General features: G+C 30.2%; 2 protein-coding genes across 2 annotated transcripts in view; one reads left to right on the forward strand and one right to left on the reverse strand.

The window, feature by feature from the left end:
- LOC117180238 overlaps positions 1-2,644 on the reverse strand; it is a 10,931-nt gene extending 8,287 nt beyond the window's left edge. The window contains exons 1-2 of the mRNA XM_033372628.1: positions 2,621-2,644; positions 2,215-2,415 (exon numbers count right to left, since the gene is read on the reverse strand). Of these exons, the coding sequence (XP_033228519.1) occupies positions 2,215-2,415; positions 2,621-2,644 (225 nt within the window). The remainder of the gene's footprint in view (positions 1-2,214; positions 2,416-2,620) is intronic.
- Positions 2,645-2,830: 186 nt separating this feature from the next.
- LOC117180244 lies at positions 2,831-20,769 on the forward strand. The gene is made up of 3 exons (XM_033372640.1): positions 2,831-3,052; positions 8,948-9,166; positions 20,630-20,769. The coding sequence occupies exons 1-3, from the start codon at positions 2,842-2,844 to the stop codon at positions 20,767-20,769; spliced, it is 570 nt and encodes a 189-aa protein (XP_033228531.1). The 5' UTR covers positions 2,831-2,841.
- Positions 20,770-22,284: the final 1,515 nt, after the last annotated feature.

The raw sequence follows: 22,284 nt of genomic DNA on the forward strand, positions 1-22,284 counted from the left end.
TCCATGAAAATTCAACAATTTAACTATTATATTAAATTTGTGTAAATAGTACAATTAAAATGGTAACGTTTAAAACTTACTTCTTTTGCTTAGCTTAGAATGTTTCATTCAATTTACTGATTTCACATGAACAATCAAATATTTATAAATATTAAGCAATTGTTATTATTCTTTATTTGAATTTGGAAATTTTATATGTTAAAACTTCAGAATATATTCTTATTTTAAATTTAATAAAAGTCTATATGTATCACTTATTAATCCTTAATAAAGTGTTCAATTTTAAAACTAATTAAAATTTATATTCACATTTTAAAAAACTAAAAAGTTTTTCCATAAAATATTATCGATTTCAAATGTTACTACTTATTAATGTTTTAATTTTTCAAAACTGCATTATAAAATTCTTTCAATGAATAGTGTATATTTTAAAATTTTCGAATTACGCATTCTAAACTGATTGATGTCATAATTGAAAAAGAGACAAATTCAACTATAATTATTTAAAAGACGTTTAAATTAATAAAAAATATTCTGATTATTTCAAAAAAGGTTAAATCAACCTTTGAGGTTTGTTTCTAAACATTTGCAAAATTCTTGGGCAAAAAATGGATGTACTATATTTTCCGGGTTTTCCCGGTCTCATAAAGTTCCTGTTCATTTACCGGTTACCTGTTTCACCCTGAAAGAAAGTTATAGCCTGCATATTTCCAGAGAATTAAAAAATCTTAAAAAGAATTCTAAAGATTAGAAGAGAATAGAGAAAATTAAGAGAATTCTGCAAAATGAAAAAACTTGAAGAAATGTAAAATAATTCACAGAATATTGAAAATATTTTTTAAAAACCTGAAAACAATCTGCAAATAGTTTTTTAAAAATTCATGTTTTAATAAGAATTAATAAAACTAAAAATAAATTATGTCCTGAATATTTCAAAAGAATTCCAAAATATCTAAAGAATGTCAAAGATTACGAGCGAATTCTAAGACATCAAGTAAATTCTTCAGAATCCAAAAGAGTTAATTGAATTGAAAATAATTCAAGGCTTATTCGACATATTTTAGGAAAATTAGAAAAACTTTACCAGAATGTAAATGATATCCAGTTCAAGTTATAGCCTGAATAGTTCAAACGAATTAAAAATCTTTTAAAGTGTTTCAAAGGTTATAAGTGAATTCTAAGAACTAGAAGAGAATTATTCCCAATTAAAAAGACTTGAAGAGATAAAAACATCCAGAGTATTAAGCCAATAAATAGCTACTTTTGTAATTTTCAAACATTTTTATTTCACATTTTTAACTGACCAAAATGAAATCAAATTTTAAAGTATTGTAAATAGTTATACAAAATCCGAATACATTTAATGGCCAAAATATCCTTGAGCCCTTTAGCAGAAAAATTTACAAGCAAGTTTTTGTTTAAATTCCAAACATTGACAAATTTTTAAGAACAAAACTTTTCAAATCAAGAAGTTTCAAACTTTCGAAATTTCTGTCATTACTGACTGAAAAATGTTTAGTATGTAAATGAAATAAAAATAATATTTCTCATCGACGAATTTTTTAAACTGTTGAGTAGTCAGAATGTTCAAGTTTTAAAACTTGATTGCCTTCAATTTTGTATCGTCAAAAAGTTCTTTTAATATTTTTCATAAGCAGAAAATTTCATTTAATTGGAAAAAATAATTAAAATTAAAATTCTTTCTAACTTATCACAATTTATAAACAAAATTGTATACGGACATCCTCATTTTTTAAGGCGATAATTTCTGTTTGGAAAATATTGGCTAAAATTTCGATTATCTAAGGACGAAAATTGAAATCAAACACTATACAAAGACCAACTAAGGAATCCAAAAAGAGCCAATGAAATATATTAAAATTTTGGGAGCAAGTGTGAAGTTGACATCTAAATTTAAAAAGCCCATTACTTTATAAATCTTGAATATCAAAAGACGAATATTATTCCAGCTTCACGGCCATGAGTTCTCTCTGTTAATTTTGTTTTAGTAACCTATAAATATATTTATATTTTCCATTTTATTAAAATTGCGTGCATTTTTGAGAATCTAAAATTCCACTATATGAAAAAATGCCTTAATCATTATTATTAGTTTATTTAATGAAAATCACAACATTAATGATTATACTATAACCTTCATAGTCGCAACAGATAACATAAGCATCTTCAAAATTTAATTTGTTAAACACATACCTTGAATCTATTATAAAGGCCGACGTAAAAAATGTTTGCCTCACAAGTTCCAAATTCTGGAACAAACAATAATGTAAAGAATACTACACAAACAACGTTTCGCCTGTTAAAATCGGTGAGAATGTCGACTAGGCCAGCTTCATATAAAACGGACTTCAGAAAAGCTCCTTCGAATTTTGCTTGGTGAGCCAAAATTTCCTGCTAAATCCAGGGCAGCCAAACCCTAGTGAAATAAAAAAAAGTTAGAACGAAAGAGTACCCTTATAATAGTCCTTTATTAAGAATTGAACAGTCAGTAGGACTTGTAAAAGCTGTTTGGAAAGTATTTTTCCAATTCTGAGCAAAACAGCAATGCAAAGTTACCCTGACATGTATGTATTTCTGATTTGCAAATTAGAAAATTAACTTTGGCAACCCTAATTTTCGACATCCTTTCTGCTGAAAAGCTGCAGAGTTTTCAAATTTTGCTACATTTTCCAAATTCGTGTCTTTTTCGCAACCAAAAGATGCGCCGTCGCATGACAACCATGTAGTGTTAAAAAGTGATCGATAACAATTGAGATTTCATTTATGAAACTGACGTAACGCAAATTTCGATTTTAAATTCCTTTTTTTTTTGGTGCAAAAATGTGTCCAACCAAAAAGCTTGCCGTCAAATGGCGCGTGGTGATTTCTGAAAGCCAGTCCTCTGTTGCACCAGACAACTGGATAATTTGGGAAACGTGGGGACTTTTCCATCCACAAAAAAAAAACCAGGCATCTCGATCTGCCAAGAAGCCAAAATGTCCAGATAAAAAGTGGACTGTTCACAACATTGATCGAATATCTGAGGCCTACAGTACGTTTTTATATCATATATTTTAAATTATTTTGTTCAGTTATTTGTGTTTAAATTTTAATGTTACAAATCACAAGGGGAATTGTGATGCAAAGATCTTTGGAAAAAAAGTGAAAATTTCAGCCAAAAAATGAAAAAAAAACGTATTTATGTCAGCCGTGCAAAAAGTAAAAACAGATTGCATTTTTTACAAAAATATTAATTTTAGTGCAATTTGTCATTATAGACCATAATTTTGCTAGCCTAGAAAAACCCATTACAAGTTTCTGATTTTCCAAATTCGCATTTTTTAAAATTATTTTGCGATTCGCCATGAGAGACAATTATTGCGCTAGCCTGGCAAAAGCAAGGATCATTTTCAGATTTTTTAAATTCATATTTCTTTAAATTTAGAATAAAAAATTTATTCAAAATCTGAAAAGATTGCATTATTTTGGAAAATAATTATTTGAGTGCAATTCGCCATTAGAGATAATTAATTTGCCAGCCTAGCAACAGCCACGATAAGTTTCAGATTTTCAAAATTCGTATTTTATAAATTATGAGAATAAAAATTTTCCCCAGTCTGAAAAAGATTGCATTATTTTGGAAAATAATAAATTGCGTCCGATTCGCCACCAGAGATTATTATTGCGCTAGCCTGGCAAAACCAAGTATAATTTTCAGATTTGTGAAATTCATATTTCTTTAAATTTAGAATAAAAAATTTATTCCAAATCTGAAAAGATTGCCTTATTTTGGAAAATAATTATTTGAGTGCAATTCGCCATTAGAGATAATTATTTTGCTAGCCTAGCAACAGCCAGGATAGATTTCAGATTTTCAAAATTCGTATTTTATAAATTATAAGAATAAAAATTTTTCCCAGTCTGAAAAAGATTGCATTATTTTGGAAAATAATAAATTGCGTGCGATTCGCCACCAGAGATTATTATGGTGCTAGTCTAGCAAAACCCAGGATAAGTTTCAGATTTTCGAAATTCTTATTATTTTCAAATTTAGAATAAAAAAATTATTCCAAACCTGAAAAGATTGCATTATTTTGGAAAATAATAAATTAAGTGCGATTTGCCATTAGAGATCATTATTTTGATAGCCTAGCAAAACCCTGAATACGTTTCAGATTTTTAAAATTCGTATTTTTTAAAATTTGGATCAAAAAATTTATTCAAAGTCTGAGAAGATTGTATTATTTTGGAAAATAATAATTTGAGTGCAATTCGCCATTACAGATAATTATTTTTCTGGTCTAGCAAAACACAGGATAAGTTTCAGATTTTCAAAATTCGTATTTTAAAAATTATTGCAATACAAAATTTTCTCAGTCTAAAAGATTGCATTATTTTGGAAAATAATAAATTGAGTGCGATTCCCCCTTAGAGATGATTATTTTGCTATCCTAGCAGAACCCAGGATAAGTTTCAGATTTTTGAAATTTGTATTTTTTTAAATTCAGATTAAAACATTTATTCCAAGTCTGAGAAGATTGTATTATTTTGGTAAATAATAATTTGAGTGTAATTTGCCACTAGAGTAGATTACTTTGCTAGCCTAGCAAAACACAGGATAAATTTAAGATTGTCGAAATTCGTATTTTTTAAAATTTAGAATCAAAAATTTATTCCAAGTCAGAAAAGATTACATTACTTTAGCAAATAATAATTTCAGTGCAATTCGCCATTAGAGATAATTATTTTGCTAGCCTAGCAAAACCCAGGATATATTTCAGATTTTCAAAATTCGTATTTTTAAAATTTATTCCAAACCTGAAAAGATTACATAATTTTTTAAAATAATAATTTGAGTGCAATTCGCCATTAGAGATAATTCTTTTGCTAGCCTAGCAAAACCCAGGATAAGTTTAAGATTTTCAAAATTCGTATTTTAAAAATTATAGGAATACAAATTTTTCCCAGTCTGAAAAAATTGCATAATTTTGAAAAATAATAAATTAAGTGCGATTCGCCACTAGATATGATTATTTTGCTAGCCTAGCCAAACACAGGATAAGTTTCAGATTTTCAAAATTTTTATTTTTTTAAATTTGAAATCAAAATTTATTCCTAGTCAGAAAAAATTACATTATTTTGGCAAATAATAATTTTAGCGCAATTCGCCATTAGAGGTAATTATTTTTCTAGCCTAGCAAACCCCAGGATACGTTTCAGATTTTAGAAATTCGTATGATTTTAAATTTAGAATCAAAAATTTATTCCAAGACTGAAAAGATTGCATTATTTGGGAAAATAATAAATTCAGTGCGATTCGCCATTAGAGGTAATTATTACGCTAGCCTAGCAAAACCCATGATAAGTTTCAGATTTTCGAAATTCGTATTTTTTTAAATTTAGAATCAAAAATTTATTCCAAGTCAGAAAAGATTGCATTATTTTGGAAAATAATGAATTGAGTATGATTCGCCATTAGAGATGATTATTTTGCTAGCCTAGAAAAATCCAAGATAAGGTTCAGAGTTTCGATATTTATATTTTTTTAAATTTAAAATGAAAAATTTATTCCAAATCTGTGAAGATTGCATTATTTTAGAAAATAATAAATTGAGTGTGATGCGCCATTAGAGATAATTATTTTGCTAGCCTAGCAAAACCCAGGATAAGTTTCTGATTTTCGAAATTCGTATTTTTTTCAATTTAGATTTAAAAATTTATTGCAAGTCTGTGAAGATTTCATTATTTTAGAAAATAATAAATTGAGTGTGATGCGCCATTAGATATAATTATTTTGCTAGCCTAGCAAAACCCAGGATAAGTTTCTGAATTTCGTATTTTTTTTCAATTTAGATTTAAAAATTTATTGCAAGTCTGAGAAGATTGCATTATTTTGGAAACCAATTAATTGAGTGCCAATCCCATTTGTGACAATTATTTTGCTGGCCTAGAAAAACCCAAGATAAGTTTCAGAGTTTCAAAATTCATACTTTTAAAATTAAAGGATCAAGAATTTTTCCAAGTCTGAAAAGATTGCATTATTTTTGAATATAATCATTCCAGTGCAATTTGCCATTAGAAATCATTGTTTTCCTAGCTTAGAAAACCCCAAGATAATTGACAAAAAATAATCTTTTTGAAAATTTTCCAGTGTAAATGGAGTCTCTGATTTTTGGGCTCCTCGAAAATACCCTTTCTGATTTTTGGGCTCCAACCCTTGTCATTTGAAATCAACCCCTCTCTGCCAAGTACATACGAAATTCTCAAAAAATAATCTTTTAGAGAATTTTCCTGGACAATTAAGTATCTGATTTTTGGGCTCCTCAAAAATACCTTCTCTGATTTTTTGGCTCTAACCCTTCACATCTAAAATCAAACCCTCTTTACCAAGTACATATAAAATTGTAAAAACGTCATCTTTCTGAGAATTTGCCAGTGTCATTGGAGTCTTTGATTTTTGAACTTTTCGAAAATACTCTCTCCGATTCTTGAGCTCAAACCCTTGACACCTGTAATCAACCATTCTCTACCACGAAAATAAGAAATTGTCCAAAAATAATCTTTTAGATAATTTTCCAGTGGAAATGGAGTCTTGTATTGTTGGGCTCCTCGAAAATACCCACTTTGATTTTTGGTTTCTAGCCCTTAACTTCTAAAATCAAGAACTCTCTACCACCTAGATATAAAACTGTAAAAAAAAAAATCTTTTTGAGAATTTTACAGTGTCAATAGATTCTCTGATCTTTGGGCTCTTAAAAAATGCCAATATCGAGGTTGAATTTTTTAATAATGGGTTGGTGTTTTTGCACATGGTGGTGGGTTTTCTGAATTTTTATTTAGTGCATTCGAGAGCCCAATATAAGCTTAAAATCTTATGCATTTCGTGTTTTTCAGATTGTCTTTTTCGCAAAGGGGCGGTTTTTTTGACAAATTGGGTAGTGTTTGCATTTTTCGCGTGCATTCGCCAGTCCTAATAAACACAAAATTCTGGCGTTTTTTTGGTTTTTTCCAAATTTAAATTTTTATGTAGGGGCCAGTTTTATTTTTAGTAGGGGTGGTTTTAAGAAATTGGTATTGTTGCGTTTAAGAGCCGAAAATAGCCCTAAAGTCTGATAGGAAACATGTGGCAATTTCGCTTGTAGAGGTGCAAACTTTATACACATCATTGTTGCGCCGTAAGTTCATTAAAGGCATTAAAAGGTGCATCGAAAAAGGTAAATTATATATTTTTTAAGATACACACATAGACTAGAAAATAATATGCATAACGGCGGATATTTTTGTAACGATTAGGGGTGAGAAATAATTACGCTTAAAAGTATCATGTTACTATTTTATAAGTAAGTTCCATCTATGTAGATATCGACTATTTTTAATACGTGTTTTCATGACAGAAAATTTTTTTTATATAAAAGTGTTAAATTAACCAAAGCGATTGCTATGACATTTTATAATAATGAAAGAGCACAAAAATCAAGAGGAGAATTGTCTCAGCAGTTAATGTATACCATTTTTTGGTACCAATTTGCAAGTTTTTATTTGGATACAAATACAGGGGTTGTTTTTGTAACGATAAGGCGTGAAAAATAATTTTTCTCCTCAGTTATGCTTTATAAATACCGTGTTAAGATTTTATAAGTGTTTTCTATTTTGAAAGTTTTTTTTTATTTAAAATATGTTTTTGCAGCACAGGGGGTTGCTTTTTAAAATACGGGTTGATTTTCCAAAAGTGTTTCATATCACATCGAAATGCAAAACAAAGCAAAATATCCAGCCTCGTCATTTTTTTAATACTTTTTTCATTACAGGGAGTAGGTTTTTAAATAAGGGTCGATTTTACAAAACCGATTGACAGCCCATTGTAAAGACAAAAAAGTAGAAGAAAATCTAGCCTGATAGTTTTTTTTTAATTTAATGATTTTTTAATGATTTTTGTAGAGACCGCCGCCCTGTTTTCCTCGAAAACTAATAGAGCAAAACAACTATTTTTTGGGTAAATATAGCAAAAAATATGCATTATATGACATTTTGTTTTCCATTAGTGGTGCCGCTGAGTGATCTGACCTTATATTGTCAACTCTGTGTTTCTCACTCTGGCTCAGTGTTTCATTTGACACTGCCCTGTGGAATTTTAACCTAAGATTAAGACTTTAACACCTCCTCGGTGTTATTCGTTAGTATTTTCAATAGTAGGAAGTGGACATTTCGTAAATTTACTACCTTTATACCGAAGCAGTGTATTTTACTAAAATAATGTGTATAGGGGATACATACATAATTTATTACATGTAATCTTAATATAAAATGTCAATTGTGACTTGATTTTTTGTAGAGATCCTCTAGGAAGACCTGAGACACGTTTTCTCTTCCAACGTTAGCCTCTGTACCGCAACTTTGATATTTGCATAGGGCTCGAAAAGTTTGAACAGTTATTTTTTATCATGCTTTTGTTTATAAAATTTTGGAAGTATTACATGTGTTTCAAAGTAAATATTATTCTTCCCTAACTTTAAACCCCCGCAATCATTTATAATATTCGTGAGATGAGTTTTCTTTCTATTATGTATTCGTAAAAGGTCATCTAGTTCCGGTACAGAGGTACAAATCAGAATTAGAGTAACCCGTGTCTCAGCTCTCCCTTGAGGATCTCTTTCGTTACGTCATTTTTCGTTACGTCATAAATAGATGACATTGTCTATAACGATAACTTGCAACATTCAAGAAAGTATGTACAAAAAGAACCATTTTGATTATTGCATTATGTTCTGACAAGAAAAGTAAGTAGAAAATCCTGACTTTATTTCTGTAAGGGTTTGAAACTATTGTGGTAATTAAAATAGTATAGAAATCATAATGAAGTTAATTTAAGTTGAAAAGAGAAAAAAGATTGACCTAGAAATGACCTAGAATTCGAACTTATACTATTGTATTTTCTTTAATGCAATAGAAATTTACCAATCGAGTGTCATTGACGATGAATTGGATCACGATAGGTTTTTAAATAAATACGGCTTTTCGTCAGTTCAAAAAAAGAAGTCATTTGAAGAAAAAATTTACGGCATTGAGACAGAAGATCAGATAAAAAAGGATAAATGCACGGAACAATGTCCAAAAATCGCAGATATAAAACTTGTGGAACCGAGGACTGACCTAAGTAGATTTAAAAGTATGTTTATCAGTTACTACTCGAGCTTGAAGCTTTTTGGAAATAGTTTTTAGTAGCAATTATTTGTTTGATTAGGACTTACAGTCACTGATTACAATAGTAATTTATAGGAAAATCGAGTGAGAAAAATGAAAGGAACGAGCTAATTTCAAGAATACCTGAAGAAATACGCGTAGATTCTACTAAAAATGGCGATACATTTAGTCATAGGACAGATCTTTCGAAACCTCCAAGTTTTAATAAATGCTTGTTCTTATATATCAAGATTCCTAATAATGGTTTCAGTAAAAGCTATATAATTACTTTTAACTTAGGTCAACGATTAGTGTATTTATTTATAGGGGAGAGCCCCCAAAAAAATGAAAAGATCAGCATGCTTCCAGAACGGCCCTAAGAACTTAGTTATGACTTTAATTTGTATGAACAAAAATCTAGTAAGTACTGAAAATTATATCTACATGCAAATAATAGCATAATATCAAGAAAGCATACTTGATCATTTTATACAGTTTGCCATGAAAATGTGTAATTGTGGGGCTATCTACTGGAAAACGAGATGAACCTTTACCAGAAGCTTATTCTAAGCAACCTAAAAATGATAATTACGACGGTTACGAAAACGGGGATAATCATGGTAAGCATTTAATTAAATGTTTGGATCTAAATGAGTTTTAATGATCTACAACTTAAACATAAAATTAGTCTTTATTTTATAATTAATTTAGAGTTTCAAAACTTAACGATAATAAGTTAAAATGATTTGAAAATTTTTTTAAATCTCATTTCTAAAGTATTTCTAACGTGTCACATTCAACATTGCCTGTAGAAAAAGGTTTTGTCAATTTAAATTAAAGTTCCCATGTGAAGACAAAGTAACAGGTCTTGAAACAAAGTATACTTTTAATGAAAAAAGATTTTTGCTCGTAAAAATTATTAAAAGAGACTTATTAAAAACTTGTTAATCAGCCAATTTTATTCATTGCTTGGCGATTGCAAATCTCTTTATAACAATTCTTTTAAATTATATCGATTTAATGAATGTTCATAACGAACCATAAATTAATTATAGAAGTAAAAAACCATTTTTATGTATAAGTTTAAGATTTTTTTGAAAACCTAAAGCACTTTTAAAATTTAGAAAAGTGACCAAAATACGTTCTAAATGTGTAAATGAACTAGGGATTTTAAGGAAAATTAATACCTGTACGGAAGACTATGCTAAACTACTGCGGCTAGCTAAATTTCCTAGATTTCGAGTTATGATACTGGATTAATTTGTAATTATTTGATCAGTTAAAAACATCAAACATGTGATACTTACGTCGTATGATTCCTACCATACCGAGATTATTTGGGCAAACAACTTATCTTTGCGTGAATGGAGATATCGAATTTTCCATTTGGGAAACTCAGTATACTGAAAAAATTCACCCCTAAAAAAGTCACGAACTTGTAGCTAGGTCTCGGGTATGGGATAAAAAATCAAATATTAAATCCTTATTTCTATGAAAAATTTACAGATGAATTTGGAACTTTTTTACGAACAGTCCAAATTTCCTACGAACAGTTCCTGAAAAATTTAGACTTAAATATAAAAAGAGAAAATTTTTATTGGTGCGATTTAATTTATATTTATTTATAAATAGAACATAAAAAATAACATAAAAATAAATAAAACATAAACCATGAGTGCGTAAACACGCGCAACAATCGAGGCTCAACAATGTAGGTATAATAAAACTTCTAGACACTCATCCAAAGAACTCAAACCACACATACTCGTACACATACACACTGAGCGTGTGGACGAGAGTACGTGCGGCCACGTAAAAACGAACCTACGTCCTAGTTCCCAGATTTGTCCCCAAAGTTTTTCTTACTTAAAATCTGTTTTCTTATGAATGGAAAGACAATGTCTAGAATTTTTAAATATTCTTCTGTTATATAACAAATAAGAACAGATTTTTGTGAAGAAAAATTATAAACTTTCATATGTTAAATTTTTTGTAGCTTTATTTAGATTTGAAAAATCATTTTATGTAGCTGAACTGTAACTGCAGTTTTACGAAGGTTACTTGCAATCTTTCAGATTAAGGCCTTACCATACTCGTGCGATTCCTACTTTAACGAGGTTTTGTCGCAACAGCTTACGTCCAGATGAAATTGTATATCTAGTTGAAAATTTTTTGAAATAAATAAAGGACATTAAGGACAGTTTGTTTAGTCCTAAATTCGTTCGTTATTATAAAAATGTATTACGTATTATGTTTAAAGAAAGTTTATCTGTAATAAATGGGCTTGAAAGTGTACAGGTGACTAGTTAATGCATTTATATTGAATGTGAGATCTTAGTACTGGATAATTAAAATGCATTTACTCCTTATTGTAATAATTTTATTTTCAGGTTAGTGATTTTTGGACAGTGTCACTTAATAATATTGATAGAAGTTATATTATGTATTTTAGTGAAACATAAAGACTAAATGGTTTAAGCATTTAAACAGAGATTTCTTTCTTGATACTAGACAAGGAATAGTAGTTATAACTCTTTATTAAAACGCAATTTATGCTGTTACCTTCCGCACATCAACAGTAGGAAATTGCTAGTATTAACCATTGGGTTAAGAATGGCCCAATACCGGCAACCGATGGTATCATAACTCATTCACTTACTCACATTGACAAATATTGGACAATACTAAGAATTGGTAGCTATTTATCTAACATAACATGGATAACTTGGCTGCCATTGACGGGCCAGTGATTGAAACAAACATGAGTCAAGCTTAGAAAAAAATTTCACCAGAATAAATAATAATTTTTGATGAAATCTCATTTGTTTCCAATGCTTAGCCTATGAACCGAAGTCAAGTTAGCCATATTTTCGAAAAAAGTGGGCTCTTGTAGTTACCAACTTTGAACCATGAATGGCTGCCAAGATTGGGCATTGGCAATATCATTTCAAACTTCGGACGATGATGACCTAGGACTGACAGTCAATCTTGTGCGCTACCATTGGCATCTTGGGATCCCAACCTTAGGCCTAGTAAGAGCCAGTGATAAAGTTTTTACTGCGTTGTGAATATATATATAGTAAGAAGAATTCTTCACGTCTTCCAGGTAGAACGGACTTAGGACGTTCTTGAAACGTGCCTTCTAGACAGACAATATTAAAAGAAGTAATTATTGTTTTTCAACTCATTTAAGTGATTTGTTTATATATTTCAAATAAACCCAGTTACGAGACATGATTAATATTTTTTAAATGATGATTTATCGATATAACTTAATTTGTGTAAGTCACTGTTTTTTTAGCAACGTCACATACAAATATAGTTGTTCGTGAAAATTGACAACTAAACAATATAGTAAAGCATTCAATTTCCTATGGCAGCAAAATACATATTGTTATAAAGGCTCTAATACACCTGTATTATAAAAAATTCTTTGCGTCTTTCAACTGGAACGGTTTTAGAACGATTGTGGAACATCTCTTCTTAGATAGGCAAGTTTGAGAGATGTGCTTATTATTTTCAACCCTTGAAGGTGAATGCTTTATACATTCACATTCCATCTAGTTGATAGATATCGATAACATTTTGAAGTCATTATTTACTGGTATAACTTCTTTTTTAGTTATTGTTTTTTTCCAGCGATGTCAGATAAGAAAATTAGTTTTTCGTGAAACTTGACGACTTACGCATATTGTATCGCATTTAATTTCTTATAGCAGCGAAAAATATACTAGTATACAGAGTGTGATATACCTTTTTTGAAAATAATTTTTTGCGTCTTTCAGCTGGAACGGTTTTGGAACGTTTGTGGGACGTCTCTTCTTAGATAGGCAAATTCAAGAGATGTGCTTATTATTTTTAACCCTTGAAGGTGAATGCTTTATACATTTAGATATCACCTAGTTGACAGATATAAAAACATTTTCAATTCATTATTTACCGGTATAACTTTATTTTTTGAGTTGTTGTTTTTTTTCGGGCAATGTCAGATGAAAATACAGTTTTTCGTGAAACTTTATGATTCAAGAATATTGTAAAGCATTCAATTTCTTATAGCAGCGAAATAAAAATTAGTATATAAGGTGTCATGTACCTTTTTTGAAAAGAATTTTTTGCGTGTTCCAGCTGGAACGGTTTTAGAACGTTTGTGGAATGCTTCTTTTTGGATAGACAAATTTAAGAGATGTGCTTATAATTTTCAACCCGTAAAAATGAATGGTTTATACCTTTAGACTTCACCTAGTTGTTAAATATAGATGGCATTTTCAAGGCATTATTAACCATTGAATTTGCAAGGCAAGGCGTTCATAAAGTGTTTTTGAAACGCTAAAATTATTTATTTATTTGCATGATATTTTCGTCCTTGGTACCGAGTAAAAAGCAGTATAATTCATAATTCTAGCCATTATTACGAAAAATAGTCCGGAATACAACTATCATAATCCGCACGTTTTGAATTTATACGAGCGTGGAAGCTTTTACAAATTGATTTTCAATTTTCAAACAATTTTGAATGCTTTCTCAATGTTAACATTCTATAAGAAGCAAAAGTTATGGTATGAAACATACATGTGAGTAGGTATTTTAATATCAACAGAATAAATATTAAATCTTGATTTTTTAATTCTATTCATGATAAAATATGACTATAATTTTTATTATTTTTTTATTTTTCTAATGTTCTTAGATTAGGTTCCGGGAACGTCATTCGGACGTTTTTTGTACATATCCGTACGACGTCTCTTTAAAAACGTTTTATAGACAGAAAACGGCCTGTCATAGACATCATGACCTCTTATTTAGAAGATGTTTTCTTACGTACATCTACAATACAATTTAACGTTTTTCAGCCTTTTTTTGGTCTGCTTTATGATGTTCCAAAAACATGCTTAAAATGTACAGCGCCTTGTAACAAAATAAAGTTAGTTCTAAGATCGTTCTAAAGTCGACTTTTTCAAGATGTCCTAAACATGTTTAGAAAAATTACGTTTTGAGAACGTTTAGCACACTTTTGTGGCCACTGGGAACTGAAGGTTGATATAAATTGTACAAGCTTCAAGACAAAAGATGAATTTCGTATACATTTACAGATTAATTTTCAACAAAATAGTTGCACTTTCAACGAAAAGTTGCATTTGTATCCAAGAAAGATAATATTTGTACTAAAACAGAGAACTTTTTAAGATAAAATACTATTTTTTTAAGTTCAACTTTTATCCAGAAAATATTTGATTTCATTTTTAACACAAGCTATCAATTTTACACAAAAATTTAATTCTCTACGGATTTGCAACATTTTCAAACATTTTCAACCAAACAGTTGCATTTATTCAAGAAAGATGAAATTTCTCTTGAACGGATGAATTTTTAATTAAAAAGAAAAAAATAGTGGAATTTTCATACAGAAAGAATTTCAGTCTTCTTTCAACGCCAAAATATTAAATTTAGACAAAATTTAAGTTTTCTACGAAATAGTTGAATTTTCAACAAAACAGCAGAATTTTCAACCGTGAATTTTTATTCTAGAAAGATGAAATTTCTTCTAAAATTGATTATGATTGAATGAGAACACAATGATGAAAACACAATATGATTTTTATTTTTGATAGTTTATAATTGGAAGATTTTTTTTACTTACTTTCTGTATCCTTTTTTCTAATGCATTCTCAGGTTTCTTTTGAGGCTAAACTTCTTCGTGCAATGTTCACAGTTGAGAAGGTACGCATTATATGCGCATAAAATTATTCATGTTTATGGATACATTAATCATATTTGAATAGCATAAAACTCATAATGATGTAACAATTTCGCTTGAACGCAATTCAAAACGATCGCGCCAAGAAACTTGGTTACGAAACTTACCGATCGCTCCCGAGCGCATAGTAGTAGTCGGAGTTTAGACGCTTGGCTGAGTATCTATTGCCGCCTACTTCCCATTGTGTTGACCGCCCTTGTCGATTACTGAGTAAAAGTAGATGTCGCACACAAATTCCACTTTGTGGTTGAAATAATCCGCTAGGCGGCGGTCAATCGTCCTTTTCCACTAAATCATTGGTCTTATGGTACACTCAATAATTAATATTAAATTAAAATATTCCCGATCATTTGAGTTTACAAAATTAAGACCAAAAATTTTTTGAAGGGTAATTTAGATTTAAAAAATATATAAGTCATTGAAGTCTAAAAGGATTATTGAAAAAACATTATTTTAAAAGTGCTATATATCGCTGTATTCTTAAAATTTCATATATCGAAATCAACCCAAGTGCGAATTTCCGGAGCTGAATACACGGCCCAGCGTTGATCCAATTTTGGCAACCAAAGGTCGGCTAAAGATATTGGGCCAATATCGGCATTTTAATCGGCCCAGTGTTGAGCCAGTGCTGGTAGCCTATATTAGCTATTTATATTGGCTGATCCTCCATCGATGCTTGGCCCAGTATCGGCACTTTATTGCGCCAAGTCTCACTTTTAGTACGGGGAACCATGTTTCACGAGGATCCACCAAAGTCTGGCCCAGTGACGACACATTACTGGGCTAAGTGTCACTTTTACCACAGCAAACCATGTTTTATTTAAATCGGTCCAATGTTGAGCAAGTGCTGACAGTCTATATTGGCTATTTATATTTGCCGACCCTCCACCGATGCTTGGCCCAGTATCAACACTTTATTGAGCCACGTCTCACTTTTAGTACCTAAAAAAAATATCTTACACGAAAGATAAAAATGGTGTTGTTGAAAAATCGTCAAAGTTCATGATGAAATTTCTAAGTTCTGTCATTTAAAATTTTGAATGTTTATGGAAAATTACATTTACTGTCATTGCAAAAATTTGTAAAGTAGCCTACAGCCGAGAAAACGAAATATTACGCGAAGAAAAAATGTAATCGATTCAAAATATTTATTTAAAAATTATTGTATTGATATTCCTGTTCACAGTTCGTGTATTTTACATTTACATTAACTTTTCTTAACTGTAGCTTATGAGAATGACTTTTCCACAGTGTTTCAACTTGTCGGTTTAGCGAAGTGGTTAGCACTCCCGACTGCTAGGCGATAGATTTAAGTATATAGACATAGGTTCGATACCCTGTAGCGTTAGAAATTTTATTTGTAATATAATATTCTAAATGTAATATATGTATTCAATATAAACAGGACCATTAATATTCATATTTAAAGTACTCGCAATACATAAATATTTATTTTTTAAATACCTTTTTTTGCCATATCCTTAGACTATAACAGTAGTCGTTAAAATTAACCAAAATGTTTAAATGAAGTTTCAATTCTTGAAATTATAAATAATATTCGAACGATATGCAGTTGTATAATGATGAATGGATAAAGCAGATGCGTCCTAAGAAAAATTCAAGGATTTTTTATCATTTTTTAAATTAAATCCGGCATCCAGGTTGGTCCGATATTGGTACGCAGTGTTGGGCCGACAATGGCAGCCAAACCTTGGCTGCCAAGTGCAGGCCATAGTTATCATTCCGTCCTTGGCGTGATGATGGCAACCGAGCTTCGGCAGTATTTTGGCCGACTATGGGTCAATGCTGGGCCGTATGTGACTTCGCACTTGGGAGTATTTAAAAGCGTTTAACAATATTTATTCATTATATTTGTATTTATTCTGATGGCATTTCAATATAAAATTATTAAAATTATAACTTTACACATGTTTGTTACTAACAAATGGTAATAAACATGTATAAATAATTATGTGTTTTTCTACTGGAATGTTTGATATAGGTACTAGGTATTAAGAATCACATCTCTAATAACAAATATAAATTGATTTTATAATAAATTATATGGCGGAACCCTATTGACAAAATGAAAACCCTAAGAGAAAACGAAATATTAGATTAAAAAATGTAACAAAATAAAATTGTGATATAAACATATTTTAGAAAGTCGAATAATCAAATTATCACATTTAATAGTGTTTTAATTTTTTTGTATTATAAATTAGGAATTGAGCAAGTTTGAATTTTATTGATTCAATTTTTAAGAACGGGTCATTTTTTTTGCTAAATATAACAAGCCAATTAAAATTGTTGTGTGAAATTATTTCTATAATTAAAAGATATATTTATTGCATCACTTATTGTTTTAAGGAATAGAATAATTTTCTTTACAAAACATACATGGAAGAACAGGGATGGAGGGATTAAATAAATTAAACGAACAGGTTAATATTAGCAAAATCAACAAATTCAGTACATTTTTCTAAAGTGCACAAATAAATAACATAAAATATTAGTGCTATCATAAATTCATGAACATTCCCGGTTTTAAAAAAGGTTTGGCCTGCATAAAGATGATTTCATGTCTTTCTTCTACTAGCAGAAGCTTTGTTTAAATATTGAGAAGAAAGAAAAGGTGGCATTGTCCAGAAATTCTTATATTTTTTCATTAAATCTTAACAAAGTAAAAAAAAATATTTTCTAAAAAATCCTACCTTTTTATTCTACCCAATACATTTGAAAAGTTTCGGCTAATATAAGAAAGGCATCTTATCAGCTTTATGCCAATTAAACCATTTTTGAGAACGAAAGAATTTTTTTCCTACAAATGTTATTCTTTAATTTTCCACGCAAACGATGTAAGGTATCTCAAATAAGCAAGAAGTCATTTTCATAGAACGTTTTTAGACGTGCAAGGTATTATCTAAAATAATTTTTCATATTATTAGAAAAACCACCACCGTTCTATTCATTTTTAAGCTTTTTCACATTTTACAGTGGATTTCAAAATAAGACAATAAATGCCATCAAAATCAAAAAGAAAAACAATAAATATATCAATTAGGTCTAAGTTACTGAGGGGTTAAAAGCAATTTGAGTTTAACAAACAAAGCACAAAACATACCTACTTTCCTGGAAAAAAGAGATTAATTCCAACACATTCTTTTAAAGATCTAAAATTTTGTTTTTATAATTTAATAAATAATTGTTGTTAAAGATCTATTAAGTATGGTTAATAATAAAGAACTCTCACATTACTTTTGTATGAAGACAAAACACTGAATTTTATGTTTCGTTAACTCAGGTGTGCAACACCTTTTTTTGAAATTTGTATTTTGACTTCTATTTAAATTATTCCTTAATAATATGTGAAGTATAAAACTTCCAAGCACAAGTATACCGACGACGTAACCTTGCCTTTGGGATCCTTCAATTCTCGTGTCTTGAGTGTTTGTTCCTGTAAAAAATGTAGCTCACAAACAACTTGACTACTTTGTCAAGTATAGTTGTGTCGAGGAATTCCTTTTACTTATTCTAGAAGGCGATCTGAATCTGAATTATACACGACCTACCCTTGTAACGACCCATATTCAACGAATTAAAAGATTCACGAAGACGCACTATATTTCACTATTATCGCCAAAAGTTAGAACAATAAATTAAAAACCGCTTTTTTTATGATTTTAAGAGTTTGCACACATAAGACTCAATGTTTTTCTGGAACAGGACAAATTACGCGCTATCTGGTGGCTAGCACATGACTTCACCCGTCATGTGGAACTTGTAATAAGCTACAATGGCTGCCAAAGAAACAATCGGGGAGTCGGATAGGACTGGCAAAAAGATATTTTGAATTTCCCCCACCTAACCGCAAATACCTAATTGCTCCAAACAAAGGAAAAAATTCTTACCACCGCAAAGATATGAAAAATAGTTCTAAATGACCCAGATGCAAAAAACTCAAAAGCATGTATGAGTCACGCGAGAAGAAACGTCAAGAGAAAAAGGTGAGAAAGATAAAAATCTTTTGTATTGAGTTCTTTCTGTAACACCCAGAAATAACTCCATATGAATTAACTTAGATTCTGAGGAAACAGATTTTTCTTTCACGTATATTATCGAAAAATTAACTTTTATTTTAAATATAGTTTTAAAAATATATAAAGATGTCAAATATTTTTAAGCCTTCATGGCTAAAAAATGAATATAATTTTAATTTACAATTCTATCAAAGAGTTCACTTTACGTTAATAAAACGAAGCAAATTAAATAGGGTGATTGGACGAATTTGTCGAGGTTAAAATTCTTTCCACTTTCACTTTTTTGTTATCCAGAATTCATTTGTACTGTTCAATGTCTTAATTGCGATTTATTGCATAGTTCTTATTAGGAATACAACATAATAATATTTTAAGTTAATGGGGTCTTCACCCTAGTTGGTTTTGTAACTCAGTATTATTGTAGCAATAATTATTTACAAAATGTTATTATAAATTTACTATTTTCAAAAAATATATAAAATATATGCAGGGATTATACGTATCTCTGGTTTAAAAATAGATACTCCCAGTTCAACTGAACTTTTGTTTTAAGTTTTTGGTAGTCCTAAATGTTTTTTCAAAAAAATGTGAAGAGCCTGGAAAATAATAAATGTTAACAGAGTAAATTTTGGAAAAACTGAGTTTTGCGATTAAAAAAATTTTGTTTCAGCTGATTCTAAAGGACATTTATAATATCTGAAGGCTTTTTACAGATAAAAATACACTAAGAAAAAATTAATATCCATGTAACGAAAAATCAAGAAGATATCCTGTTTTTTAAAGTAAATTCCGTGTTTGAGCAAATTATTATTCTAGCTGACTTTGAAAAATCTGTTTGAACTCTAAATTATATGCATATTTCTTCAATGCAGGAGATTTTCCGAGAATAATATTAGCGTATACAGAAATTTGGCTTAAAACCATCAGACGGGATCGGAAATTCGGCGAAAAAGTGTAAAAAAGTGCTAAATAATTTTGTCGGATATATGTTACAAGAAAAGCGTTTGCTGTACATGCACACAGGCAACTGCTACTCGTGTCATTGTAGCATGCCTTCAGATCTTGCTGCAAGTTTCACACTCGTCAGAAATTTCTTTTTTTGAGTACCCATATAACAAATAGCTATTACATTCAGCTTAAATAAGATCAATAAAGAAACAGAATACTCCGTTTTTCAAAAATTCACTGCGTTAAAATGTATGATTTCCGAGACATGTGAAATTTTTTTATGATGTGTTATCACCTGTACACAAGCTTCAAATACCTTCAAATTCTGTCGTAATTGCCGAAGATTAAAATAGTATATTGTGCATCGAACAGGGCCCCCAAGCTGGTGTGGATTTCAACACAACAAAATTTTGGGTTGATAGTCCAAAGCCCTATCGCTGAGGCGCTATCTTCGTGACACACACAAACAAATTTGTCTCTTCGATGTCCTCAGCTAGGCTGTACACAACCTCTTTATTTCTAAAAAACAACTCACAAGTGTGATAAACCACTAAAAATAATTAATAAAAATGTCTTTTCATGTTGTGGAGACCAGAAACTGCATATTTGTATTCAAATTATTAATTATGTTAAATATATATAAATATTACAAAATGGTTGACGATTTCTCTAGCCAATTGATTAATGTCATTTGTTTACTCCCTAGTGCATGAAACATTCCGGGAATGTTCCGCGGGAACCTTCGGAAAGTTCCAGTGGAACGTAACAGGAACGTTCCCTGAGCGTGTAAATATCCGCTACGTGGGAACGTTCCAGGAATATTCCACTGGAACGTTCAAGGAATAAATGATCGTTATTGTTATTATTATCAATGAATATCCGATAAACCGTAAGTGATAGGTCAAAATTAATGTCAGTTCATGATACAGAAACCATATTACAATGTAGTATATATGGTACTCAAAACTCAAAAATGACATCTATTTTTATCTATCTCTGATGGTTTATGAGATAATTGTTATTAAAAATAACAATAATGGAAGGTTCCTCTCAGGTCCCAGTGGAACGTTCATGGAACGTTGCCAAGTGGCGGACATTTTACACGCTCAGGAAACGTTCGACTGGAACTTTCCGAAGGTTCCAGCGGAAAGTTCCAAGCACGTTCTCGGAGCTTTCCGTGCTATTCGGGCGGTTAATAAAATAACATTATATGATAACTTTTATGGTATCCATACAATTTCGTTAAAATACAGTATTTAATTTTTAGTTAACTAATATTGTGAATTTTATCAAATGCATAACCCTTCTTTTTATGATCACACCGCCAATAAATATATTTATTAAATATGTTTTTATTAACTCCTTTATTCCTAATCTTGATGAAATTTAAATTAATGGATTTACAGGAGAAATTGAACAGCCCTTTCTTTAAAATGTTTGAGAGGGAAAAGGGTTCTGATAACATCAGTGCTATTTTAACTATTTTAACAACAAATGTGTCTCAATTTTACCTGAATATTTGGTTAAATTAAACATTCGGTTTCTACAAAATTAATGTTGCATTTACGAAAATGCTTTTACTGCTCTCCACGCCATTGAAAATATATTTAATAATTATTTTTAGTGATTTATAACCTATGTGACAATTTTATTTGTATGGCGAATGTAGCGACTCTGCGACTGGGCTTTGAACTATTTATTCGATATTTTTTCGCGGTGAAATACACACCAGCTTTGGGGCCCTGGCATCGAGTGAGAGAAGTTGGCGAATTCAGATGAGTGTGAAGTGTGCTTCACGAACGCAGCGAGCATTGATCAAATTTGATCAATTTTGATTTTTGACATTGGATACTCATAGAGAATTTTATTGCGCATATTTTTTGTATGGCTATCAAATTCCTACGTTGTTTAGTTTTTATGTTATTTAAGGAAAACAAACAATATTTTTCACCGAAATAAAATTCAATACCCTTTTGCGTTTAATATATTTCTTTCGGCATTTGGATGCATACATACAAACGTAAATGTTGTGTGAGGAAGTTTCGATTTTTGAAAACTTCTAACGAGAAAAGTATTCCTGGGGAATCAAAGAACTTTTCTCAAAAAGTTTTAGATCTTTAGTCATTAGGGGGAAAAAGTGATGTGAACAATATGTACGGGGTGCTGCGTTCGACTTGGATCGAGAAAAGATAGCGCGGCGGTGTAAATTCATAACGCAGACATTTTGATTGTGGATATATATTGCTTGTTTGATTTTATCATTAAGAAAGTTTAACTTCACCATCTAAACATGAAATAACCTTATTTCTACAAGCTTTGGCAACATGTCTCTCCCATCTTTCTTCATTTTTTGGCTTTTCC

Source organism: Belonocnema kinseyi, chromosome 1 (genome assembly GCF_010883055.1).
Source record: "Belonocnema kinseyi isolate 2016_QV_RU_SX_M_011 chromosome 1, B_treatae_v1, whole genome shotgun sequence".
In the NCBI taxonomy this organism is placed as follows: domain Eukaryota; kingdom Metazoa; phylum Arthropoda; class Insecta; order Hymenoptera; family Cynipidae; genus Belonocnema; species Belonocnema kinseyi.